Source organism: Podarcis raffonei, chromosome 4 (assembly GCF_027172205.1).
Source record: "Podarcis raffonei isolate rPodRaf1 chromosome 4, rPodRaf1.pri, whole genome shotgun sequence".
Taxonomy (NCBI): Eukaryota; Metazoa; Chordata; class Lepidosauria; order Squamata; family Lacertidae; genus Podarcis; species Podarcis raffonei.
In genome coordinates, this window is record NC_070605.1 from 27,580,004 (window position 1) to 27,602,456 (window position 22,453).

The window sequence follows — 22,453 nt, forward strand, 5'->3', positions numbered from 1 at the left end:
GCGTACTCAGACATAGGCAAGGGTCAATGAGATGGGTCTGAGTAGGCACAAATGTGCCACTATTTCTTGCACATTTCTACACAAATCTCCCTGTCCAGGTGATGATGCCTTTATATGTAGATGTGTAGCAACAGTTTAGACTCAATTCAGCTTGCACACAGCAGCAGACTGTGAGAAAGCTCTTTTCCAGTGGTGATGGTGTATATAAAGGTAAAGGGACCCCTGACCGTTAGGTCCAGTTGTAGCCGACTCTGGGGTTGCGGACGCTCATCTCGCTTTATTGGCCGAGGGAGCCGGCGTACAGCTTCCGGGTCATGTGGCCAGCATGACTAAGCCGCTTCTGGCGAACCAGAGCAGTGCACGGAAACGCCGTTTACCTTCCCGCCGGAGCGGTACCTACTTATCTACCTGCACTTTGACGTGCTTTCGAACTACTAGGTTGGCAGGAGCAGGGACCGAGCAACGGGAGCTCACCCCGTCACAGGGATTCGAACCGCCGACCTTCTGATCAGCAAGTCCTAGGCTCTGTGGTTTAATCCACAGCGCCACCCGCATCCCAGATGGTGTATATGGAGAAAGGGAAAGTTGGAAAGTTCCCTGATGTGTTCTGCAGTTCCCCTGAGTGCATTGCATAGAGGAGGCATGCCAGTGCCACCACTGCTATGGGCATGAAAACACAGGCGCAAAACCACTACATATTTTTTAGATGTTACTTTCCCCAGGTACTGTGGCTTTGAGCAAAGCCTTTCTATGCCCTGCACGTAGGGTGAATAATACTTCCAAACCATCCCTTAGAGCAGAATTCAGATAAGTGGAGTCTACTCTTTTTCCCCCTCTAGTGGGCCGCCACCTGGAACCAGATGCCAAATAGTGGCTCAAGAGGTGGAACCAGTTGCCTACTGTGCTCCATGAGCTATGGATATACTGGGATGGCTTACATAACAGAAGTACAAATTAATATCTAAGTTGCTGCAGATTGTTGATTCTAAGTGCCTAATTCGGGATGAGTGTGCATTTCTGCAGATGCTGTTGTTAAACAACAGGGAATTAGAAACTCTTTCTGATCTACTGCAAATCGTTCTCTATTCTACCAGTAGACATGGGTCCATCTTCTGCCCACCGCTGCTCTAGTAGTGTATGTGCATTAGGCACATGCCCATACTTGTACTCAAAGTCACTACAGGGAAATTGAGGGCAAGTTAAGCAAAACAAGGTTGAGAGTGAATCTGAAAATCCTCACCCTGCGCCAGGGGGAATTGAAGGCAGGCAGCGCTGGATAGGTCATGTGGGGGGTAGGACCCCAGGGACCACGGCTCTCCCCCTCCCCAAAAGTGTCCTGTTCCAAGAACAAGCTCTCATTATTTGTATGGAAGCAGTAAATTAAAGAGGCTGTTTTTTCAAAGCATCCTAATGTGGGGTAAATCAGCCCAAATGGGTTCCCAAAGGAAGCTTCTGCCCAGCAAAATGGATTTGGTGGGTTTTTAATCCCAAGGATATAGGCCTACTTTTAAGAAAAGACTCCCAACTTCCATCTGTTTTCACACTCAGTGAGACAAATTCTGTTGTTTTGAGTTGTTTGTTTCAAAGATTTATATCCCACAGTGAAAATTTTCCAGACGTTAACAAAAAACCACCTAAAATCAGATTTAAATCTGACCTTCATCCTTGCTTTCATATTTCTTGCATTGTGTTTTCATACTAAAAGCCTGTAGGTAGGGCTCAAATCACCTTTTGGTTGATATATTATTATTAGGCACTCTAGTAGTAATAATATTCAGGGCACAATCTAGCCAAAAATTAAGCACATTTAGTATTTTATGAAAGATTTAACCATGTGCTTAACTTTGCCATTGAAATTCACCGGGTTTTTAAATGCCAAATATTGGATGAATTATCCCCTTATTATGTAAGTAATAGGCTTTTCCTTTGTTTGAATATTCAGAGTGCTGCACAAATAACACCACTGTGATCCTGTAAGCAGCCTGTAAACTAGGCCAGGGTTGTTATACCCATTTTGCAGCTGCCAGAAAGGAAGTGACGAGGCTGAGAGAAAATACTTCCTTTTCAGGCAGCGTACAGCCCAGTCCTATGCACAATACAGAGGTTACCCCCCCTCAGTAACTATGCATATGATTGCAGAGGGGAGACTGGGCCAAGGCAGAAATCTCTACTGATACACACAAACTGATTTACTATTAAACCAATCATAAAAATAATAAATAATAAATAAGAGAGGTTAACCCTAGGGCAACACATTTTTAGGCTGGAGACTGGACAGTCCAAATGACACCCTCCTCCAAAATAATATAATAAATGAAATCAATTTTGGATCATTTTACAAACAGATAATTTGCTAGCCTTTAATGTTATCCAAGACGACAGCAAGCTGCTGTACATAATGCAAAAAACAATAAATACGCAAATATTTGTTAAGCATGTAAGCAAGGAATTGGAGGAGAGCTGGGAGCATGAAGAGTTTTAGGAAGTGTTTCTTTTCTGTTTGCACGCTGAGCCTCCTTGCTGCAGGAACTGAGAAAGTTGATAAGCGACTGGTGGCCTTTTCTAATCTCTGGCTGATAGAATTCACCCAGGTCGACAGGTTTCCCAGGTTGGAGGTTTTAAAAATCCAACAATCCTGGACACTTGTTGATTGAGCTTAAACAAACGTGCGGGAAAGCGGGGCCTGGCCACCTGCCCTGTTCTCCACGACGTGGAGGACGGTCCCCCACACCTTTAAGCCCTCCCTCCCTCCCCAAACACTCTCCCAGGTGCTTTCTTGACCACACAGCAGGCGAGCTGTTAAAGGCCAGCCCTTCGAAACGGCTCCACTGGACTCTGCCCAGCACAGTGCGTGGACTCGTCAACTTGCAACGCAAAAGGCGTCCGGGAAGCACTCAGCACAGTGAGGGCGCGCTTTGCAACCGACTTCAACGGGATGTGGTTTGCGCAATAAGCGATGTGGCCATGGCAAGAGACAACGGCCATTTTCTTTCACTCATATACCCACGCAAACCAGGATGGTAGATCCGGATTCGTTTCCATTTGTAACCCGCTCTGGAATTGCATTTGCAATGAAGAGAGGGTGAGAAAGGTTTTTAACATAATTTATATTTAAATAAAAATTAAAAAGTCAGGAAAACGTGGAGCCTGGATTTCTGCAATCCAGTCAATTCAATACCACTTACGGTCATCTTCCAGCCAAAGCAGCATAGAGAGCAACGCTGCACTTTGTGCCCCGGCAACCAGCACAGGAAATTCGTTTTAAACTAGGAAGCAGCAGTAACTTGTTGAGCACAGAAAACGGCCCGCGGATCGGGCGGAAGAGAAAAGGCTTGGCTGCATAACTGATACTCGAGCGCGGGTACCTATATATTTAGGGTTTCTTTCTTTCTTTCTTTCTTTCTTTCTTTCTTTCTTTCTTTCTTTCAGAAGAAGAAGTTCGTAACTACCTGAAAGGTTTTGGTGCAGTGCTGTCTGGGCAGGACTCTAGGGGCAAAAGTACAGCGCTCCACTCAGCTGAATAAGAAAGAGCCGAGCAAAGCTGGCTTGCCACATTTTGAAATTAATGAATACACCCCATCTAAAGAGCGCCCGCGCTATGAAGACTATGAAATTCAAATAATAAAACTCACGCCTCCGATCTGAAACATTCCCGTTTCTAATCCAAAATACGGTTTTAGCCATCCAGGAAGGAAAGCTCTTTGTACATGTTCGAGGACACTCTTGGTTCAGTTACTGTTTCCCTTTTTCCGGGGGGCCGGGCTGTTGCTCCAAGCCAGCTGCAATTATAGCACAACCAGGAGGTGAACGTCTTGCGAATACAGTGAAGTTTATTGGGGAGGGGACGTTGCTGTTGCTGTTACTACAATTGCTGCTATCACCATGTTGCGCGCACACTCACACACCTCAAGAAAGTGAAACTCCCATGTTCTAAGCTTAAGCAAGCGCGGATTCTTATTGGGAAGGCTCCGCCCAATGGGGGCAGCCAGGCGGGCTCACGCGCCTGCCGGAGAGCCAATGGGAAAGCTCCCCGAGATGTCCTGGTCCTCGGGGCTCATCAGCCGCGGACGCAGGTGAGTCGCACCTGTCAAAGGCTTCGCAGCGCAGCCCTGGCCTGTGCGCGGCTCGCCCCGGTGGCTCCTCCAGCCATGAACAGCGAGGACCAGTTTTACGCCTCCAGCCAGCTCTTCAAGGAGCCGTGCGCCTTTCAGAGATCCCAGCCGCAGGATTATAGCCAGAGCCCCCCCGCGTGCCTGTACATGGGTAGGCAGCCCCAACCGCAGCAGCAGCAGCAGCCCCCGTACCCGAGTGTTTTGGGGGCCTTGGAGCAAGGCAGCCCGCCGGACATTTCCCCCTACGAGGTGCCCCCCATCACCGACGACCCAGGCATTTCACATCTCCATCACCACCCTCACCACCAGCACCACCACTCTCAACTGCCTCACTCGCACCAGGAAGCGCTCCCCTTTGCAGATGGGGCGGACTCTGGGGTGCTAGGGGAGCCCAGAGTGCACTTGCCATTCCCCTGGATGAAATCCACCAAATCCCACGCCTGGAAGGGACAGTGGGCTGGCACGGGTAAGACGCCTTCCCTCTCTTCTTCTGGCCTCTCTCCTCCTCTCTCGATCCATGCTGAAGCAAGACGCGGCGTCTCGGTCGGGGTTATGCTTTCAACGTGGGAACAGGCTCTATGCCTGACTGCCAAGTCGGAGAAATGGGCTTCTTCCAGTCTCTCTTGGGCAAGGGTGGGGGGCGAAGGGTGGTGATGACGACAACCAGCACCACCTTTGAAATAACTTGATCCCATAAATGCATTCGCAACACAACCCTATAGGGTGGTCAGGCGGGAAAGAAAACCCCATTTGGCTTATGGGGCTTCTTCCAAAGGGGAGCGTGCAAAAGACTGCGATCACACTTGGTAAGGAGGTGCCGCTGAAATAAAATGTGCGATTTATTGTGTTTTTAAGTGCTGGAAGCCGCCCAGAGTGGCTGGGGAATTAATAATAATAATAGCCACTGAAATATACTTAACCAAGCTGAGGGTTCTACATCCCTCCCCAGGGCAGGCAGGAAATATTTCCTCTTCTGGTTGTTAAATCTTCAGAGAGTCTTGGGACACCCTAAGGACTAACAACAAACTTTCACAATAAATCTGTGAGTCCTGAAGGTGCCACAAGAATTTTGGGAGTTACTGCTGCACACCAAACAAATAAAACACATGGATTCCCTCATAGAACCCTGAAAACTCTAGGCTGTTAAGAGTGCTGGGAATTGTAGCTCTGTAGATAAACTACAGTTTCCAGAATTGTGGCTGTGTGTGCTTTAAAAGCACGGTGATTACTCAGCCTTAATACAGCAATGCTTCTGGATGTTGAAGGTCTTCCATTTCCTGACTGGAACTGGGGATCACTTTAATGACAACAGACCCAGCCTTGGGAATCCAGGGAGAGATTTATATTTGTACAGAATTTAGCAATCTGTATGTGATGATCTTCTTCTTCTTCTTCTTCTTCTTCTTCTTCTTCATGCATTTTTCATTTCAATATATTTTGCCTATGGCCAGCCTTTAAAGAAACCATTAGGCTGGATCCCTGGTTGCACTTTTCTGATGTAATTAGGAAGCAACCAAGAAAGGGAGAGAACTAAGACTACAATCCTGTATTATATGTTTACCCGGAAACAGGGCCGGCCTACACATGAGGCAAGGTGAGGCGACCGCCTCAGGTGGCAGGATCCACAGGGCAGCAGGTCCCAATGTCAACCTTTCTTCCCCACTTGTTCCTGATGTAGATCTTCCCTTGCCTCTTCTTACCTGGTGTGGAAGGAGGCGCCATTTTGGGGTCCATCTCAGGTGCCAAAATGTATTGGGCCAGCCCTGTCTGGGAAACAGTGTTGTTGGATTCAAGTGGGCTTCCTTTTGAGCAGGCATATATATATATATATATGACTAAATGAATTCCAGACTCAAGTAGAGTATCATTAAGATTAAGGCCACTTGTAAAACAACAACAAAGGTGCCCCATTAACCTGGTCCTGCTACAATAGAAAACCTTACTACAGCGTGTGATGCCTTAGAACTACGCAGCAGCCTACCAACAATAATTTATTAGGCAATTAATATTGGGGCAAAAAATTATTTCTGTAATGCCATAATCCTACACAGCAAAGAAGGCAAACACTGAATCAGCTGATCAGTTGAGAGTAAGAACTTAAAGCTGACCTTATCTAAACCGATGCTTGGTTTGCTACTGTTTTGAAAACCAACATATTTGAGAGCTAAAAGTTAGATCCAAAGATGCGAATCACCCTACACTATGACCACTGTGCGTCAAATTCAGCTCCCTTCACTTGCAGTCCGCAAAAGTGTCTCCCCAGACAAAAGTATTCGCCCTTCATGAGACACTTTCTCGTTTTTGCTCACAGAGCTCCTGGAAAAAGTGGCAAAAATATGTCTTATTATTAAGACATATTATTAAGTCCGTGAAACTTACTTTTGTCTTATTATTAAGACATACTTGGCGTGGGGGGGTTGCCTCAATCTTAATCAAGTCCTTACTGGTTCTTGGGAATTGAGGACAGCATTTCAGCAAAATTTAAAATGGATTCGGTTTTTTCTTTTATGTTCAGATTCTCTTGGGGCAGGTGGAGAAATCAGTAATCTTATTCCACTTTAACCCCGCTAAGACATCCAAGCCACTATGTCTGGATTTAAAGTAGTCTAGTAATCATTTTAGAAAACTTGTTTTGATAAACATTTCTACGTGTTCTCCAAAAAGGAGAGAAAGAAGAAATGTAAAGGGGAAATTATTTTCCATTTAAATAATTTTGATTCCAAATGCCTTGGTTTCACTGACTTCGGGCAGGTCGGAGATATTGCATTTTTATGCAGGAGGCGCGTTTCCTGGTCCGGCGTTTGCTCCAGTTATAACAGGATCTAAACCAGAGCGTGCCAGCTAATTTCCTCCACTTAGCCTAGTTACCTTCACGGGGAGCAAAGAGAATTGGGAGCGATAAATTGCCAGAAACCATTTCCATAAAGATTTGCAAGCGGAACCCTGGAAAGGCAATCCACCGAACCGTTCAGCTGTTGCCTCTTGACTTAAGCCAAGTGGAAACTGATTCTGCACTCCAGTAGTAATCGAGCCCCACTGACTTCCGTGGAACTTTTGCATTAATGCACTGAGGATTAGACTCTTGTTGGTGGAGAAATTGTTTCCTTCACAGTGTAATCCTCTGCACGTTTTGTTGTCCATGGAGTTTTCTTGGCAGGGATACTGGAGTTCCTCCTCCAGGTGGATCACGTTTGGTCAAAACTCTCCACTATGACCTGTTCATCTTGGGTGCCCTGCTCGGCGTAGTTCATAGCTTCTCTGAGTTCTTCAAGCCCCTTAGTCGGAGGTATTAGTCTGGTGCCTATTCCCAGGAAAGTGCAAATAGAAATTGCAGTTTAAACCGATTTATTCTCAGTGTCGCCGACAGGACCAAACCGGATTTAGACGGTTTGTTGTGGACGGGGCCTTATACCGAAACCGATGAGAGGGGCTGGCCGCAACTTATGCGTATCGATATGGAACTAAATCCTATTGATTTTTACAGGGATTGGTATCATTAGCACATTTACTAGGGGTTAAGCTCCGTTGAACACAATGGGCCTTGCTTCCTAGCTGTCAGGCGTAACCTTGCGCTGTTAATTTTGGCGATCAGTCTTAACTGGCTTCAGGATCGGGCTCCAGAGCCCCAGCAGGATCGCGCTGCCCAAGGATTCCTGAAGCGCAACTTGCTCTGCTTGAAGCGCGTAGTGCCCGCCTGCCCCGTTGCACCCTAACAAATGACGCTTTCTGGGCACCAGTTATACGCACGCGTTTTGGAACAGATTCAGCATAGTTTAAAGCTCCAATCCTCTATTCAGTGACTTCCACTGAACTCAGTAGGGCTTATTTCCAATGTCCATGATCGATCTTCATACGGATGTATGATGTATCTTCATATGTACTTCCAATGGCGATTAGAAGAGATTAAGGAGTCACACTCTGAATCTATCATCATCAACCTTTTTATTCGACCGTCAGTCAGAAAAAAGTACATTTGTCAATACACAGTTAAACATCCAGGAAGATTTTAGAACTTAGCCAACACTAAAATGGGCTAAACAGATAGCCCCATACACACTCTGAATCTAAACTTATTGACTTGAGAATAAGGCCCAGGTGTTTCCACGGAACTCTTAACAATAAAATATGGTACAAAAGAAATGTCCCCGCTGTAAAGCATGTCAGTATTTTAGTACAGTATGATACAAAAAAACCAGTGCGTCTGTATTTAAAGTGTACACATTGGTAGGAATCCAGAAAGAGAGATCTGACAGCGGGAAGGCGCCTTCCTCAGACAGCCTATGGCTGGTTCCTACCTGGATCGATCCCGGTGACCACCCTTCATCTTACCTCAGAGATGCCCTGGCTGCTTTTGATGTGGAGGGATCTGTACAGTCCCATCCGCAGCTTTGAATTGTGTCTAGTTGGGTTATCTTGAGCCGTACGCACACTGAATAAATACTAAATAATATAAATAATAAATAATATATATTCTGGCACCTCGCTCTTAAACGAGTTTATTTGGGAAAGAGCCCACGGCTTCTAGTGGAAATGACAGGCGTTCTTAGCCTTTTCTCATTAGAAGAGATCCCTGCGCCATTGCCATTAACTACCTACAACCATTAAGGCATAAGCCCTAAGAACCCCCTTACTTTGAAATAAATATCATTTAAATCTATGAGGTCCCCCGCTCCCATTTATATTGCGTTAGGATCTATGTAAACCCCTACAAAGCTGCAGCCCCGTACAATTAAATGGGAATGCCTGCTGACCGGCATGGAGCTTGCTTCTGAGTTAACGCATCCATAAACTCGTACATTAAATTCGATTGTAACAACTCCCTGATTTCCAAAACAAAAGTGTTGTTTTGAGCCACTATACAAGTTTCCTCTACCTCCATTGTCTGAGGCAATGTGTCTCTGATTGACAGCTGCTGGGAATCGCTCCTGGGGCCTTTGCTCGCGGGCTTCCCATAGACACCTGGTTGGCCACCGCGGGAACAGAATGAGCCTCTCGCCTGACCCATCAGAGCTCTGCGGACGTTGTTACAGAATTATTGTGTGTCCTTGCTGTTGCCAACCGCCAGGCCTTGTCTACTTCTCAATTCCAGATTTTCAGAGATGCCTTAGGCGGCAGCCCTATACACACTTTCCTAGGAGTAAGCCCCCTTCAGCTCAGCTTATTTCTGAGTAAACCTGCATAGGGTTGTACTATAAGAGTCTTATGGCACAAATAGATGTATTGTAGCGTTCTGTTCTGAGGCTCATTTTGTCAGATGCACGCGTGCGCGCGTGTATAATTTTCTCTCAGTCTCCCCACTTCTCCAAAGTTTCATACATCTAATGAAATGAACCCTCGTCAGCGAAAGCTTATGCCTCAATAATTCTGTTGTTCCTGAAGGGAACCACAAGCCTCTCTTATTACATCTCATTTTATTTCTACTATTTTTAATTCCACTCTTCGTATTGATTTCACACGGGTTGACAAATTGGAACGATGTCAATATTTACGGATCTATCCGTTTTGTTAGCTTCGAGCCTTCCTCTCTTTCGTTACCCACCCCCCACTTTCGCTGTTTTCCAGCGACATGATCTGGTCAGTGGCCACAAGAGAAAGTCTATTTGTTACCCCTCTTAAGAACTTTATAGGGATCCCCCTGCCCCCATGTCTGCTATCTGGTGGAACAAAGCCCTTAATGCAATATTTGCAGAAAGGCGTGACCTGGAGCGCGCAAGGCGCAGGGCCGATAACATTGTGCAGCCAGACACAGCTTGTTCCCCCAACTGCCCTTCCTTGATCACCACGGCAAAGAAAACTACAACTTCTTGATCCTCCTCCCTCTCTCCCCTTCCCTCTGGAGAAATGAATAGCAGGTTGGGAAAAGATGGTAATTTGGCATGAGCCTAATAAAATAATCCGGAGTCTGAGCCAAGTACGTTCTCCGGAGCTGAAGCCCAAGCCTAACCACCTAGGCTTGAGTCAACGGGTCAAGACTCTTATAATGCAATCCTATTCATGTTTACACAGAAGTAAGCGTCATTGAGTTCGATGGGACAGATCTCCAGGTAAATGCGTACAGATTTGTTGCGTAAAGCTGTAATCCAACAGATTCTTCCTCGGGACCAAGTCTCCTCGATTTCAGTAGGATTTACCACCTCTGTAAAATTGATTGAAGACTTTTCAAAGGAGGTTCTGAATTAAGGCTGCAAGCCCATGTTCACTTCGAAGCAAGCGCTCTCTCCATCTAAACAGCGCTGGGAACAAAAAGCTGTTTTATCCCCCAAACAGTAACACTAACTCGGAGACAATCGGGTGGGCCCGAAGTCCTTAACTTTTCCGTTTTAGACACTCCTCATGAAAAGAAAACACGAGATCTTCCCGAGTGCTCCGCACCCGGTATGCGCGTAATTCTGCAGTTTCTTTAGACGGTATATACTTAATTACACAACTTTATCCTCAAGAGATTCCTAATGGGAAAGAACGATTTGTGATCTACACTTCCCCACCGGCTAAAAGTCTGGGATGTGTGTGAGGGGATCTAACAGAGTTGTCGCTATATTAGGCTGAATCAGAGGGCTGTTTTCTGGCACCAATTGCCCTCGAAATCTATGGAACTCCTACCCGTTTCAAACATTTGCACGCTGAGTTTTCGCTCTAAATGCCACTGAAAGCAGCGTAGAAAACCAGGGTGCAGACTTAACCATGTCTACTTAGAAGTAAGTCCCATCGAATTCCCAGGTAAGTGGGGCTAGGATTGCAGCCTAAACAGCCTTCAGCTGGGATCAGTCCAGAGCTCGTTCCAACCCCTGCGCATTGCTAAGGCGGTGTGCACAGTCCTGTTTACTCCGCATGAAGCGCGTTCCCAACCGCTGGTTCGGGAAGCGGTGTGTACGAACAGTGTTAGCCACAAACCATATCTCTCCTGTTGTTCCTTGGGAAATACTGCGTTTTGTTGCATTTTCCTCCAAACTAGCTTCCATCCAAATTGAGAAAAGGAACGGACTAGTTGTGTTTTAAGCATGTAATGTGTAGTCAGCGTAAGATAATGCGTAAAGACACAAACACAGTATTTTTGCTCAGTGAGACGTGCTAGACGCTAGATCTGCCCTATGCATTTAACGTGGATATAATTTTGTGTGTTTGGGGGGGGGGGAAACGTGTGTGTATCTATATCTGCCTCTTTCATAATACTATTTTAAAACAATTATATCTCCCCTTTCCCCCCAAGGGCAGGACCCAAAGACGCACATCAGGTGCACATACTGACTTGTCCAAGCACAAGAAGATTCTGGATAATTCCCCTTTATACTGCATATCATATCAAAAAGTGCTTTCCCGTTTTTCCTCATTTTCAATACATTTGTCACGCAGCATGGGGGATTGCTTTTTGGAGGAGAAACGTGAGCTTCCGATCTCCCTTGCGCATGAGAATCTTGCCACATGGTTCTTTGAATCCAACTCAAGGTCTTGAGTGCGGCTAAAAACTAAGATGAAGCAATATAATCCATATGTCTCACAGTAAAGCTGACACACCAACCAGCCTACAAAGTAGATGTTATTTCAAAGTAGAAGGTGTTTCAAGGTATATTTCGTATACAATAGAAATCATTCTTTTTGTTTTCAGTAGTCCTGTTAAAGCTGAAATGAATGTGCCTATGAAAATTCTATCCTGGAATTGTTAACACTGAATACACTCTGGGTGTTGACCAAATATAAAATATTTTATATTTGCTCCTTTCTGGAATGCAGTAACCATTTCTCATTTGACAACATTTGATGATTTGGCTGCAGTTGAGGTTCACATTTGATGGCTGACAAAGGACACCTATACAAAAAAATAAGGAATTGCCAATAAGCACGAATTCAAAGGCCCAAACACCACATTTCAAACATAAATTTGAATTCTAAAGTTATCTTTTTTCCATTCAAAACCTGAGTGGCAAAACTGGACTCATTGGAAGCAGTTGTTGAATATTCATTTCAGATCCAGCCCAGCTACTTTTTACTGGATTGAAAATTTGCTTCAAATTTCACTGGATCTGGAGATACTTTATAAATGAAAGCAAAATGCAAGTTGTATAGTGCAATCCTTTTTTAAAAAAAACACAAGTCAGAGTTCTGCGCATTTATTAACGACAGAAGTCAACCCATAAAGTGGTGTGAGCAATTCATTAATGCCCTCATCCAAGAACCAAAATACTGATTTTTCAGGTATACACATTCAATTATTCAGACAACATGGTTAAGACAGGAAATATCTAGGGCTTCCTTCAGACTTAAGGGTGCAATCCTGATAAGGAAGTCCCACTGAGTTTGATAGGGCTTGCTCACAAACAAGTCTGCTTAGCAGACTACAGCCTTTTAAAATCAACTGAGAAAACATCCCAAATTAAAATAATAATGCCTTTTTGCTTTTTTAAAAAAGTAAATTATTTTATTTACAAAAACCACAGATGACAAGCATTTTCCTAGACAAAATATCCCTGATTATACCTCTTCCAAGATGGTCCCTACTGAGATGTATAAGGTGATATGCAACATTAGTCATACTCAGAACAGACTCATTGCAATCAATGAATGATATGATTGGGTATCATCCATATTGCACATCTAAAAACGCAGTATGCCTCCCCCTTCAAAATCTATAAATTCCTCATCCTATGCATCTCTACTCAAAAACAAGCCCAACTGAGTTAAATAAGACTTGTTCTCGGGAAGAGGGGGTTATTGGGTTGTTGTTGTTTTGATGATGTATTTTGTGGTTTTATATTGTGATTTTATCTTGTGAACCACCCTGAGACCTACAAGTATAGAGTGGTATACAAATAATAATAATAATAATAATAATAATAATAATAATAATAATAATATCTCAGTGATCCTTCTGAGCAGACATAAACAGAACTGAATGGGTAATTGAGGCAAACATTCTATCCATTGACTGAAATTTATTTCATGCTTCCTAATAAATATTATATAATGATATGTTGACTGCAAATAAATAGGTAAATAAGTGAATGGCATAACAGATTCATTTATGGCTGTTTAGTCACTCACTTGTTTACATATAGTATAATTTAGTGTTTGACAATATCCTTTGAAGATCCTGTGCTTCTTGCCTGCAGGACTGTTCAGGTGCTTTCCAACCATCGTACCAGAGTTCCTAAAATCATAACCCCATTTTGGTTTGCTTTCTTTTTCTTTATCTTTTTCTGGACCATGAGTCTGATCCTTGCTTAACTGAAAACATCTTCAAGAAAATAGTGGGACTGATTTCTACCTAAAGTATTTAAAATCAAGGGACTAAACTGTTCATAAATCTAAAAGTACCAGAGATTAGTGGATTTAGCGCTGTGGTGTGATTTTCTTTTTAAAGCCCTAGTATATTGCTGGTGGCTCTGTGGGTTAAAACACAGAGCCTAGGACTTGCCGATCAGAAGGTCGGCGGTTCGAATCTTCGTGACGGGGTGAGCTCCCGATGCTCAGTCCCTGCTCCTGCCAACCTAGCAGTTCGAAAGCACGAAGTGCAAGTAGATAAATAGGTACCGCTCCGGCGGGAAGGTAAACGGCGTTTCCGTGCGCTGCTCTGGTTCGCCAGAAGCGGCTTAGTCATGCTGGCTACATGACCCGGAAGCTGTGTGCCGGCTCCCCTGGCCAATAAAGCGAGATGAGCGCCGCAACCCCAGAGTCGGCCATGACTGGACCTAATGGTCAGGGGTTCCTTTACCTTTATATTGCATATAGTGTGATGGCAACTCAGGTGCCAATTCTGTATTGCAGGTCCCGCATTGAGCTGGGAGTTCGACTAGAGCTACTTAAAGGACAACTCCTAAAGAATCTTGGTTTAAGGTTGCTGGGAATTATAGCTGTGAGAGGCATACACTTGAGTTCCCAGGATTATTATTTTTTGGGTAGGGGAGCTATGCGCTTTGAATGAGCTTTAGATGTATGACGTGCAGGTGACTAGCCTTCACTAACCTGGTGCATCTCCAGACATTTTTGGAGAATATCAGAAACTGCTGGGAGTTGTAATCCAAGACATCTGCAGTCCACTAGGCTTGGTAAAGGCTGAACTAGATGACCCCTGATATCCCAACTCCATGATTCTGTGATTTCTTGAGCTGATGTGCATATACAAGAAAGGTAACAAACATGTGAATAAGCCAGTGTTTCCCAACCTTGGAGCTTCAGCTGTTTTTGGACTACAACTCCCATCATCCCTAGCTAGCAAGACCGGTGGTCAGGGATGCTGGGGATTGTAGTCTGAAAACATCTGGAGAACCAGGGTTGGGAAACACTGCAATAAGTCATAAGACAAAGCTTTCAACAACAACATGTTGAGCACTCCCAAAAGGTATCAAAGTGGGGGAGACATAGTGATTGACAGAAGGGAACTGCGGGCTAAGGAAGAAGTATTCGGGGGTGGGTGGAAGACGTGATTAATCAGCTGCAGCTTTTCCAGCATTTATCTTCACAGCATGAAAAGTTTTACCTTTATCTGTTCAAAGTGGCAGCTTTATGTGTGTGTCTATGTGAGGAATAGAACTGTTAAAAGAATACATGCGAAGCTAAGAAGTTGTGCTCAAGCGCACTGCTATCATCTGTGGTTTTGGAACATTTCAGACCAAGGACCTGCTTCCAGCTTTGCTCATTATTGATATGTAGGGGAACCCATGGAGATGCACAGTTCCCATCCAAAGCAACCTGAATGATGCAATTCATTCATCAACTAAAGCAGGGTATCCCAAACTTCTGTCTCCAGCTGTTTTGGACTACAATTCCCATCATCTCTGACCACTGGTCCTGCTAGCTAGGGATGATGGAAATTGCAGTCCAAAAACAGCTGGACAACCAAATTTGGGAAACCCTGAACTAAAGCAATGGAAGGAAAAGCCAGAGGTATGGAGCATTTTCTGGTGCAAACTGAAACAGGTTGGCCTAGAAGAATGCCAAGGTGGTTAGACTATCAGCCTCCTAATTAACGCTCGATATGTTTGAACAATAGTAAACCAGGAGCTAGCAAGGGTTCCCCATAAGAAACGCCTAAAATTAAGATTGGCTGCTGATGGATCCTCCTGATGTCAACTACATTATGCGGCAATCTTAAACACATTTACTTCGCAACAAGTCCCCACTGAACACAGTGGGACTTACTTCGGAGGAAATGTGCATTGAATTGCAGGATTAGCGGCCCCAATTGGAGCTGAAATGAAAAAGCTCACAAAAACCTGAGTCTTTTTGAAATTCTGTTTTCAGCTTTCAGGGATATTTGGAGCTTGATTTAAGTCGATTCAAAGCTAAGAGGGAGAATTTACCGTAAGTATTTTCCAACAAAATACTTTTGCAATTTGTATCATTATGGGCAGTTGGATCAGCAAAAGTTAGTATCGACGTTCCATTGAAACTGATAGACTTTTGGCTGAATTGACGCTTGCCTGAAGGCAGTGACGCTTGCCTAAAGAAAGGGGCCAAACTGCATATTAAAATAATATACGAGTTTTCGCGTCTGATGAGTGGAAGGACCTTACAAACAGGATATCAATTTCCAGTACACGTCGAAGGGAATTACCGTCCTCCTCACTTCGGTTCCACATTGGGTATGGGGTTGCCCTGAGAGGATGTGAACAAGCTCATACATGCTTGCCCGCTCTTTCAAGATCAAGTCAAACTGGATTTCTTGCAAATTAGATTGGCTATCAGTCCAATCCTGGACACCCTACTCTGGCAGAAAGTCCAATCGATCTTGGGCGGGGAGGGATAGCTTTGCCATGTTGTTTTATCTGTTCTTGGACCTTACAACAATTCAACTACAGATAAGCAAATAGGATGCTAATATATTTAATTTGGATTTAAGGAAAAACACACACCACTGGTTTTAACAGAATTTGATATGATACAAATGAGTTTAGGAAAGAGCACTGTGATCTTGAGTTCTATGGAGCTTACTTCTGAGTAGCCAGGTTTACGATTGCATGGTAAGCTTGTTTTCTCCAGAAACAACATCCGAGTCCGCCTTCGGTTCTTGCGGATCTTAGAAGGTAAGCGGAATATTCCTACCTATTGTCTCGGAGGTCAAATTTAGAAGCCTAATGTTACCATAAGCACCGTCCTAGGGCAGGATCTGGCCGAACTGAAGCACTTTAGAAATCTCGTGCATTGTGGGAGGAGATGAGAAGTCGGTTTCTACGAAAGTTAAGCAGGAAATAAATGCCTATTAAATGGATCTTACTCCCACGTAAGCGTAATATTGTGCAGCCTTACGCATGGGCTTAATTACCCTGTTGAGACGCGCAGCCCGATCCTGGTGGCTCTTATACGCAGATCCTTTGCATGTTTACTCGGAAGTAAATCCCAGCAAGTTCGGTGCGGGGCATGCTCTTTAACGCTCCTGTTGGAGTGCAGCCTTATAAGTGCACAACTTTGGCTGAACAGCCTCTATTGAAAGCGATTCCCACAATACGTATAACATTAGGAGACTTAGGTGACGTGGGGGCTTAATCCCAAGTAAGTATGTGCACAAAATCTAAGAATCGTGGGGCCCTATCCTAAGCCAATCGATTGGTATTAAATTATTTTAAAAGTTAAAAAGATTGGGTTTATTATATATCAAGATTCAATAGATCAACAGTCAATCAAATCCAATTTGGTTTGCGAGCGTGTACCTCGGCGCACTGTTCAGCTGTTTAAAAAATCCGAGAGTACGGAGATCAAAACGTTTCTTGCGAACTATCACCACCGTAAGATCGATGAGACTTTTTGCCAGGGTAAAGTGGATTAGGTTGGCAACCGATTTATATGCAAGAAATCAAGTTTAATGATAGTAGAATCCCATGGAATCCCACTCTCCATCCCAGTCAAGAAAAAAAATTCCAAACAAGTTTTGAGGTGATGGTCTATTTCCACGGCTATATAAACAATTAATCTCTTTAAATTAATAAACTGCACACCCGAACTGTGAAGCTAAAGAATAAGGACGAAATCAATGTTACTTAGGCTGTAATCCTCATCCAGTTCCAATGTTGGGAAGTGGCTTAAAGTTTATTGATTTGTTTAGGTAACGTAAAAGCTCTGCTAATATTATTAGTTGATATGGGAGAGGAAATTGCGGGTTATTCGTAGCTTTTTTTCTGTGTTGCGAAGTAATTTTCCAATATACCTGAAAGATGGCAACGGGAATGTGTGTGGAATTATCCTATGACAAACAATGAAAAACTGGGCATTCTTAAACTTCATTGATTTCAAGGAACACAAGCTTACCTTTTTATGTCCCACGAATTTCATTGATAGGAACTTGGGGGCGGGGGGCGCATAATACTCCAGATTTTCTAAACGTAGCAGTAAAAATAGTATTTACTAGCTATTAGAGTTGAAATGTCAAAATCAGAATCCGTTTGTTTTCGCTTATGGTTTTTGCTGTTCGGTATTTATATTGGCTTTATTGTATAGTTATCTGGAAAACTTGTCCTCCTCTGAGAGGTTTGATAAATATAATTAATTAACTGGATGGCTGAATAAATTGACGGTTGGTGATTTCAGTGTGGGTTGCATTAGAAACTGGAAATACCTTCCTTAGGAAGAACCCGCTCCCCAAATCTTGAAAGGACCTAGAAATCTAGCTGCAGCAAAAATTACTCCAGACGTCTGTCAAGTAGGGAAATATTGCATTCGATATTCTGGGTAATGAGAACAGCTAATTCTTGAAGGTCCTCACCTACATCTCACGGGCGCCCCACGAATTTCTTAACAAGACAAAAACACATCTTAGGGAACCGATCTGTTCACGACTTTGGTATTGATTTGGTTTTATTTACTGTGATGATTTTCGGCTGTAATTTTAAAAAGGAGGCGAAGAGCTGACGTTCAGAAAAGTTTAGCACCCACCCGCCCACACGAGACAAATTTTCAAGTATATTGAAAGTTACTTTTTAGTAGTACAGCACAGAAGGACGCAAATGCGCGGGCTGCTTAACTCTTAGTTTTAAAAATGGACCGTTCCAAGTTTGCGTCTCAGTGCGCAATCCTATGCGCATTTCACCAGGAGTAAGACCTACTACACTGTTCAGTAGGGATTATCCCAGACATCAGTATTACAGCCCTTGAGTACTTAATTCAATTTTTGCAGCCCCATCAAGTATTTTTCAACTCCTGGGCTTTCTTTGCTCGCAAACGACCCCATCTCCAATTTGCTCTACGCGTGTTAGAGACGATTCAGCCAACCTGAATCTTAGTGTAGCTGATGGGTTGTATTGTGCTGTGGGCAGAATGCAGCCAGCCCAAACTGTAGGCAGAGCCGAAGCCAGTGACAGGCAGAGGCAACACTTTCTAGGTTTATCCCCGTTTTAATTCCGGTTGAGTTTTACAAGAGGGATACTGAGACTAAGAAAAAGGAAGCGGACAGGTAGTGCCCCCCGAACCTCTCCAAAGACTGGTTGCAGGTAAGAAGGCAGACAGGTGGGGGCTGGGTTGGGGTTGATGGGGTGATGCCCCACTTGCCCTAATGGACCAGCTGCTGACATTTCCTTTCCACAAAGAATCCTGGGAATTGTAGTTCACCCCTTACGGAGCTACAATTATCAGCGCCCTTAGCAAACTATAGTTCGAAGGGGGTTTTGTGTGTGTGATTTAAATGTGCTTTGAATGTACGGTGTATACATTGTTGTGGGCCCTTGTGCAAAACGTTTTGGTTCTTTTGGGAGACGGGCTTCCAATTTAACTTGGATTTCACAGCGGTATCCAATTGCATGCCTTCTGATTGGAAATGAAACATTATGATGCGAAGATGAAACTTAATTCCGTCACTTCAGAGTGTATATAAATGACAGGTGGATCTTTATGCGTAATATGGCTTGACATGACAAAGTTGCATTAGAATATTCCAATCCAATCCAAAGAACTTTATTGTACTAGCCATTGGCCATGACAAATCTGAATCAAAAATAAATACAAGCAAAAGGAGAGTCCTGCCACAAATAATGGTCTCTGTTTGGATCTCTGCGTCTCCCTTACAGTTCACTGCTATATTTTCTGCAGTCTTCTTTCTGATCTTTTTGGAACCCAAAGCAAAATGGACAATTTTATGAGTCACTGAAGCGTTTACATCGTTAAGAAGTCATAGGACCGTCTCTGCCGTGGAGAGTATTAGAATATTGCGAGAATTTAATTTTTTCACTTTAATAACTTCCAGCTTTTTCAAAGAATGTTAAGTTTTTCTACTCAAAGGCTGGAGAGAGAAAGGAGAGGACGAATTACACACACACACACACACACACACACACACACACTGTTGCATATGACAAAATTTTCGTGTATGATAACTTAATAGCATTTGTGGTTTGGTGAGTCCGGGAGACACCACGCTTTCTGAACACCCTAGATGGCCACCTCAGGAAGAAGCTGCCTTCTACTGAGCTAATTCATTGGTCCAGCTAGCTGAGTATTGTCCACACTGACTGGCAGCAGCTCTCCAGGGTTCCGGACAGGAGTCTCTCTCTCAGCCCTAACATGCAGATACTAGGAACTGAACGTCGGACCTTACGCCTTAGCTACGGCCCTTCCCCAAAGACCAACTGGTATATTCCCACTTCTTTCCGGTATAGTTCAAGTTGCTAATCCCTTTCTGGTCTTCCATATTCAAAATTCTTGCTGGCTCCTTCCTGGTTTTATTCAGTTTCGGGTCGGCGTGCTTCAAACGCTGTCGGTCACGTTTGTGCTTGGTGCAGGCGAATTTTAAGGACCGAATGAGTGCTTTAACATAAAACAGAGAGAGAACCCTATCTACGGTTTTACTGAAACAGAAAACGAAACAAACGATATTTTAAATGGCTTTTCTATCGGTTTATTTATTCGGACATTTTAGGTAACATGCCACAGCAAAGCATGACAATTAAAACATTCCCAAAAGAGGTTAGAATATTGTTACAGAATTAAAATCCGCAATAAAACGCTTTAAAACGACCGAAGTACTGCATGCGCGAAAAACCATTTCCCTCAAAGGTTGGGTGATGTTGGCGGTGGAATCAAGGTCTTACCTGTCAACAAAACTCTTATTTAAGAGTCCGGGCAGATTGCATTTGAAGGGGAAGGCAGGTCCATAGCCTGGGGGTCTGGATCAAGGACGACCTCGGGTTCCCAGTAAGGAAGGCAGTTTCAGAAGAGCATCCGCATCAATGTGTGGGCAGGTGCATATGAGAAAAGGAGCCTTCTCTTCATTAGATTTATTTCACGCTTCCTTGTTTCTTTCATGCATCTAGACTGAAGTTTTAACGATAGGCTTTATTTAGAGCAGGGTTTCCCAAACTTTTGTCTCCAGCTATTTTGGGACTACAACTCCCATCATCCCTAGCTTACAGGACCAGTGGTCAAGGATGATGGGAAATGTAGTCCAAAAACAGCTAGAGGCGCAAGTTTGGGAAACCCTGATTTAGAGCAAAAACCGTAGCTCAGAGGTAGGAGTGTTGGCTTTGGATGAAGAAGGTCCGAGGTTAGAATCAGGCTCCTGTCTGGAACCCTGCAAATCCTGAGTTTTGAGTCATAGAGTTGTTGTGTTGGAAGGGGCCTTGCGATCATGCAGGGATCTCTTTGCCCAACGTGAGGCTCGAACACAGACCCTGAGATTAAGAAGTCTCATGCTCTACCAACTAAGCTATCTAGTCTGACCCCGTGCGGTACAGGAATCTCAACCAAATCAACACAGATCAGGTTGCTAGACATTTCCTTGCTATCCTAGGAACAGCTGATTTTGGTTTCTTTGGATTTATAAAACAAAGAAAAGCGCCTTCCCGAAGATAGAGGGCCACGAGGATTTTAGCTCTATCACCTTTTTAACTCTGTTCTGTGCTTGGTAGAAGAAAAGTTAGAACCATGTGGTGACCTCCTCAAGGTTCTAGTCCTCACGAGCCACCCACGGCAACGCCCTCCTTGCGGTGCCTCCCTCTGGGTCGATTCTCATTGATCTGTTCCTCTTCCTAGGGGGCTCTTTCGTGGTGGAGCAGGAGGAGAATAAGCGCACGAGGACCGCCTACACGCGGGCGCAGCTGCTGGAGCTGGAGAAGGAGTTCCTCTTCAACAAGTACATCTCGCGGCCTCGCCGGGTGGAGCTGGCCGTCCTGCTGAACTTGACGGAGAGGCACATCAAGATCTGGTTCCAGAACCGGCGGATGAAGTGGAAGAAGGAGGAGGACAAGAAGCGAGGCGCCGGCGGAGGAGGGAGCAGCCAGGAGCCCGAGCAAGACTGCGCCGTGTCGTCGGGGGAACTGGCCGGGAAAGAGCAGGGCGAAGAGGAGCGCTCGGCGCCCAGCTTGCTCCCGGTGGAACTGCTCCCCTCCAGCCCCGACGCCTCGCCCAGGCGGCAGCAGGACGCACGGTGAAGGAGCCTGCGGGAAAGCAGATGTGGCAACCTGTCTTGGACGTCTGTCACCGCTGTCCCACAAGATAAGCCCTCAGAGGTCTCTGGTCCTATCTCGTCCGAAGGAACAACCTGGTGCCCTCAAGGTGTCACTGTGGACTACAACTCCCATCAACTCTAGCCACCCTGATGCCTTCCAGATGTTCTGGACTGTGAGCCCTAAGTCAACTTGATGCCCTCTAGATGTGGACTGCAACTCCCATCACCACTAGCCGGTATCACCAACATTCCCAGCAAAGGGATGATGGGAGTTGTAGTCCACAACATCTCCAGGGGACCTGCTGTAGACTGCAGCATCCCTTGGCAGGGGGCAGGCACAAAAAGAAGGGAACTCTCAGGTGTGGGGACCCGGGACCCTCCAGGTGTTGCTACAACTCCCCAAATCCCTGACCATTTGGTCATACTGGCCAGAGCTCTTGGGATCCGGAGTCAAAGGTTCCCTGCCCCATGACCTAAGGAAAGATGGGAGGGAGGAAAACATGAGTATTTTCCCCTTCAAGTCTTTAGTGTCTTGTTTCTTTTTATTTTTTAAAAAAGCAATCTCAATTAAGAAACCTTTTTTTTAAACGTGCTTGTTTAAAATGTTTTTGAAAATTGGATATTTAAGTGATTATTCTATATTAATAAATATTCAGACATTGGGGGGGAATTATGTAGGTGTAAGTATAAGGGCATCCTTTAGACTCCTTGCATTAGAATGGACTTGGGAATATCATTCCCTGGTAAACAAGGAAGACACGAAACATGTTTGGTGACTGGAGTGTGGGGCTCACTGGAGGAAAGACGGTTGGAAATGTAGTGAATGGGCAGTATACACAGCGAGAGATTTTTTTTTCTCCAGTCCTGCAGCCTGCAATAACTGTTACAGGATTGCAGCGTTAACAGTGTCTGTACATAGAAAGGTGCTTTCAAGTGATTTAGAATGTTGGCCCATCTGTATTATTCAAGCAAGCCTTTC

At 44.5% G+C, this 22,453-nt stretch overlaps 1 protein-coding gene across 1 annotated transcript; it reads left to right on the top strand.

Annotated features, from left to right (window-relative positions):
- The first annotated feature begins 4,083 nt into the window (after positions 1-4,083).
- On the top strand, positions 4,084-21,457 carry PDX1 (pancreatic and duodenal homeobox 1). The gene is made up of 2 exons (XM_053385947.1): positions 4,084-4,578; positions 21,060-21,457. The coding sequence occupies exons 1-2, from the start codon at positions 4,149-4,151 to the stop codon at positions 21,455-21,457; spliced, it is 828 nt and encodes a 275-aa protein (XP_053241922.1). The 5' UTR covers positions 4,084-4,148.
- Positions 21,458-22,453: the final 996 nt, after the last annotated feature.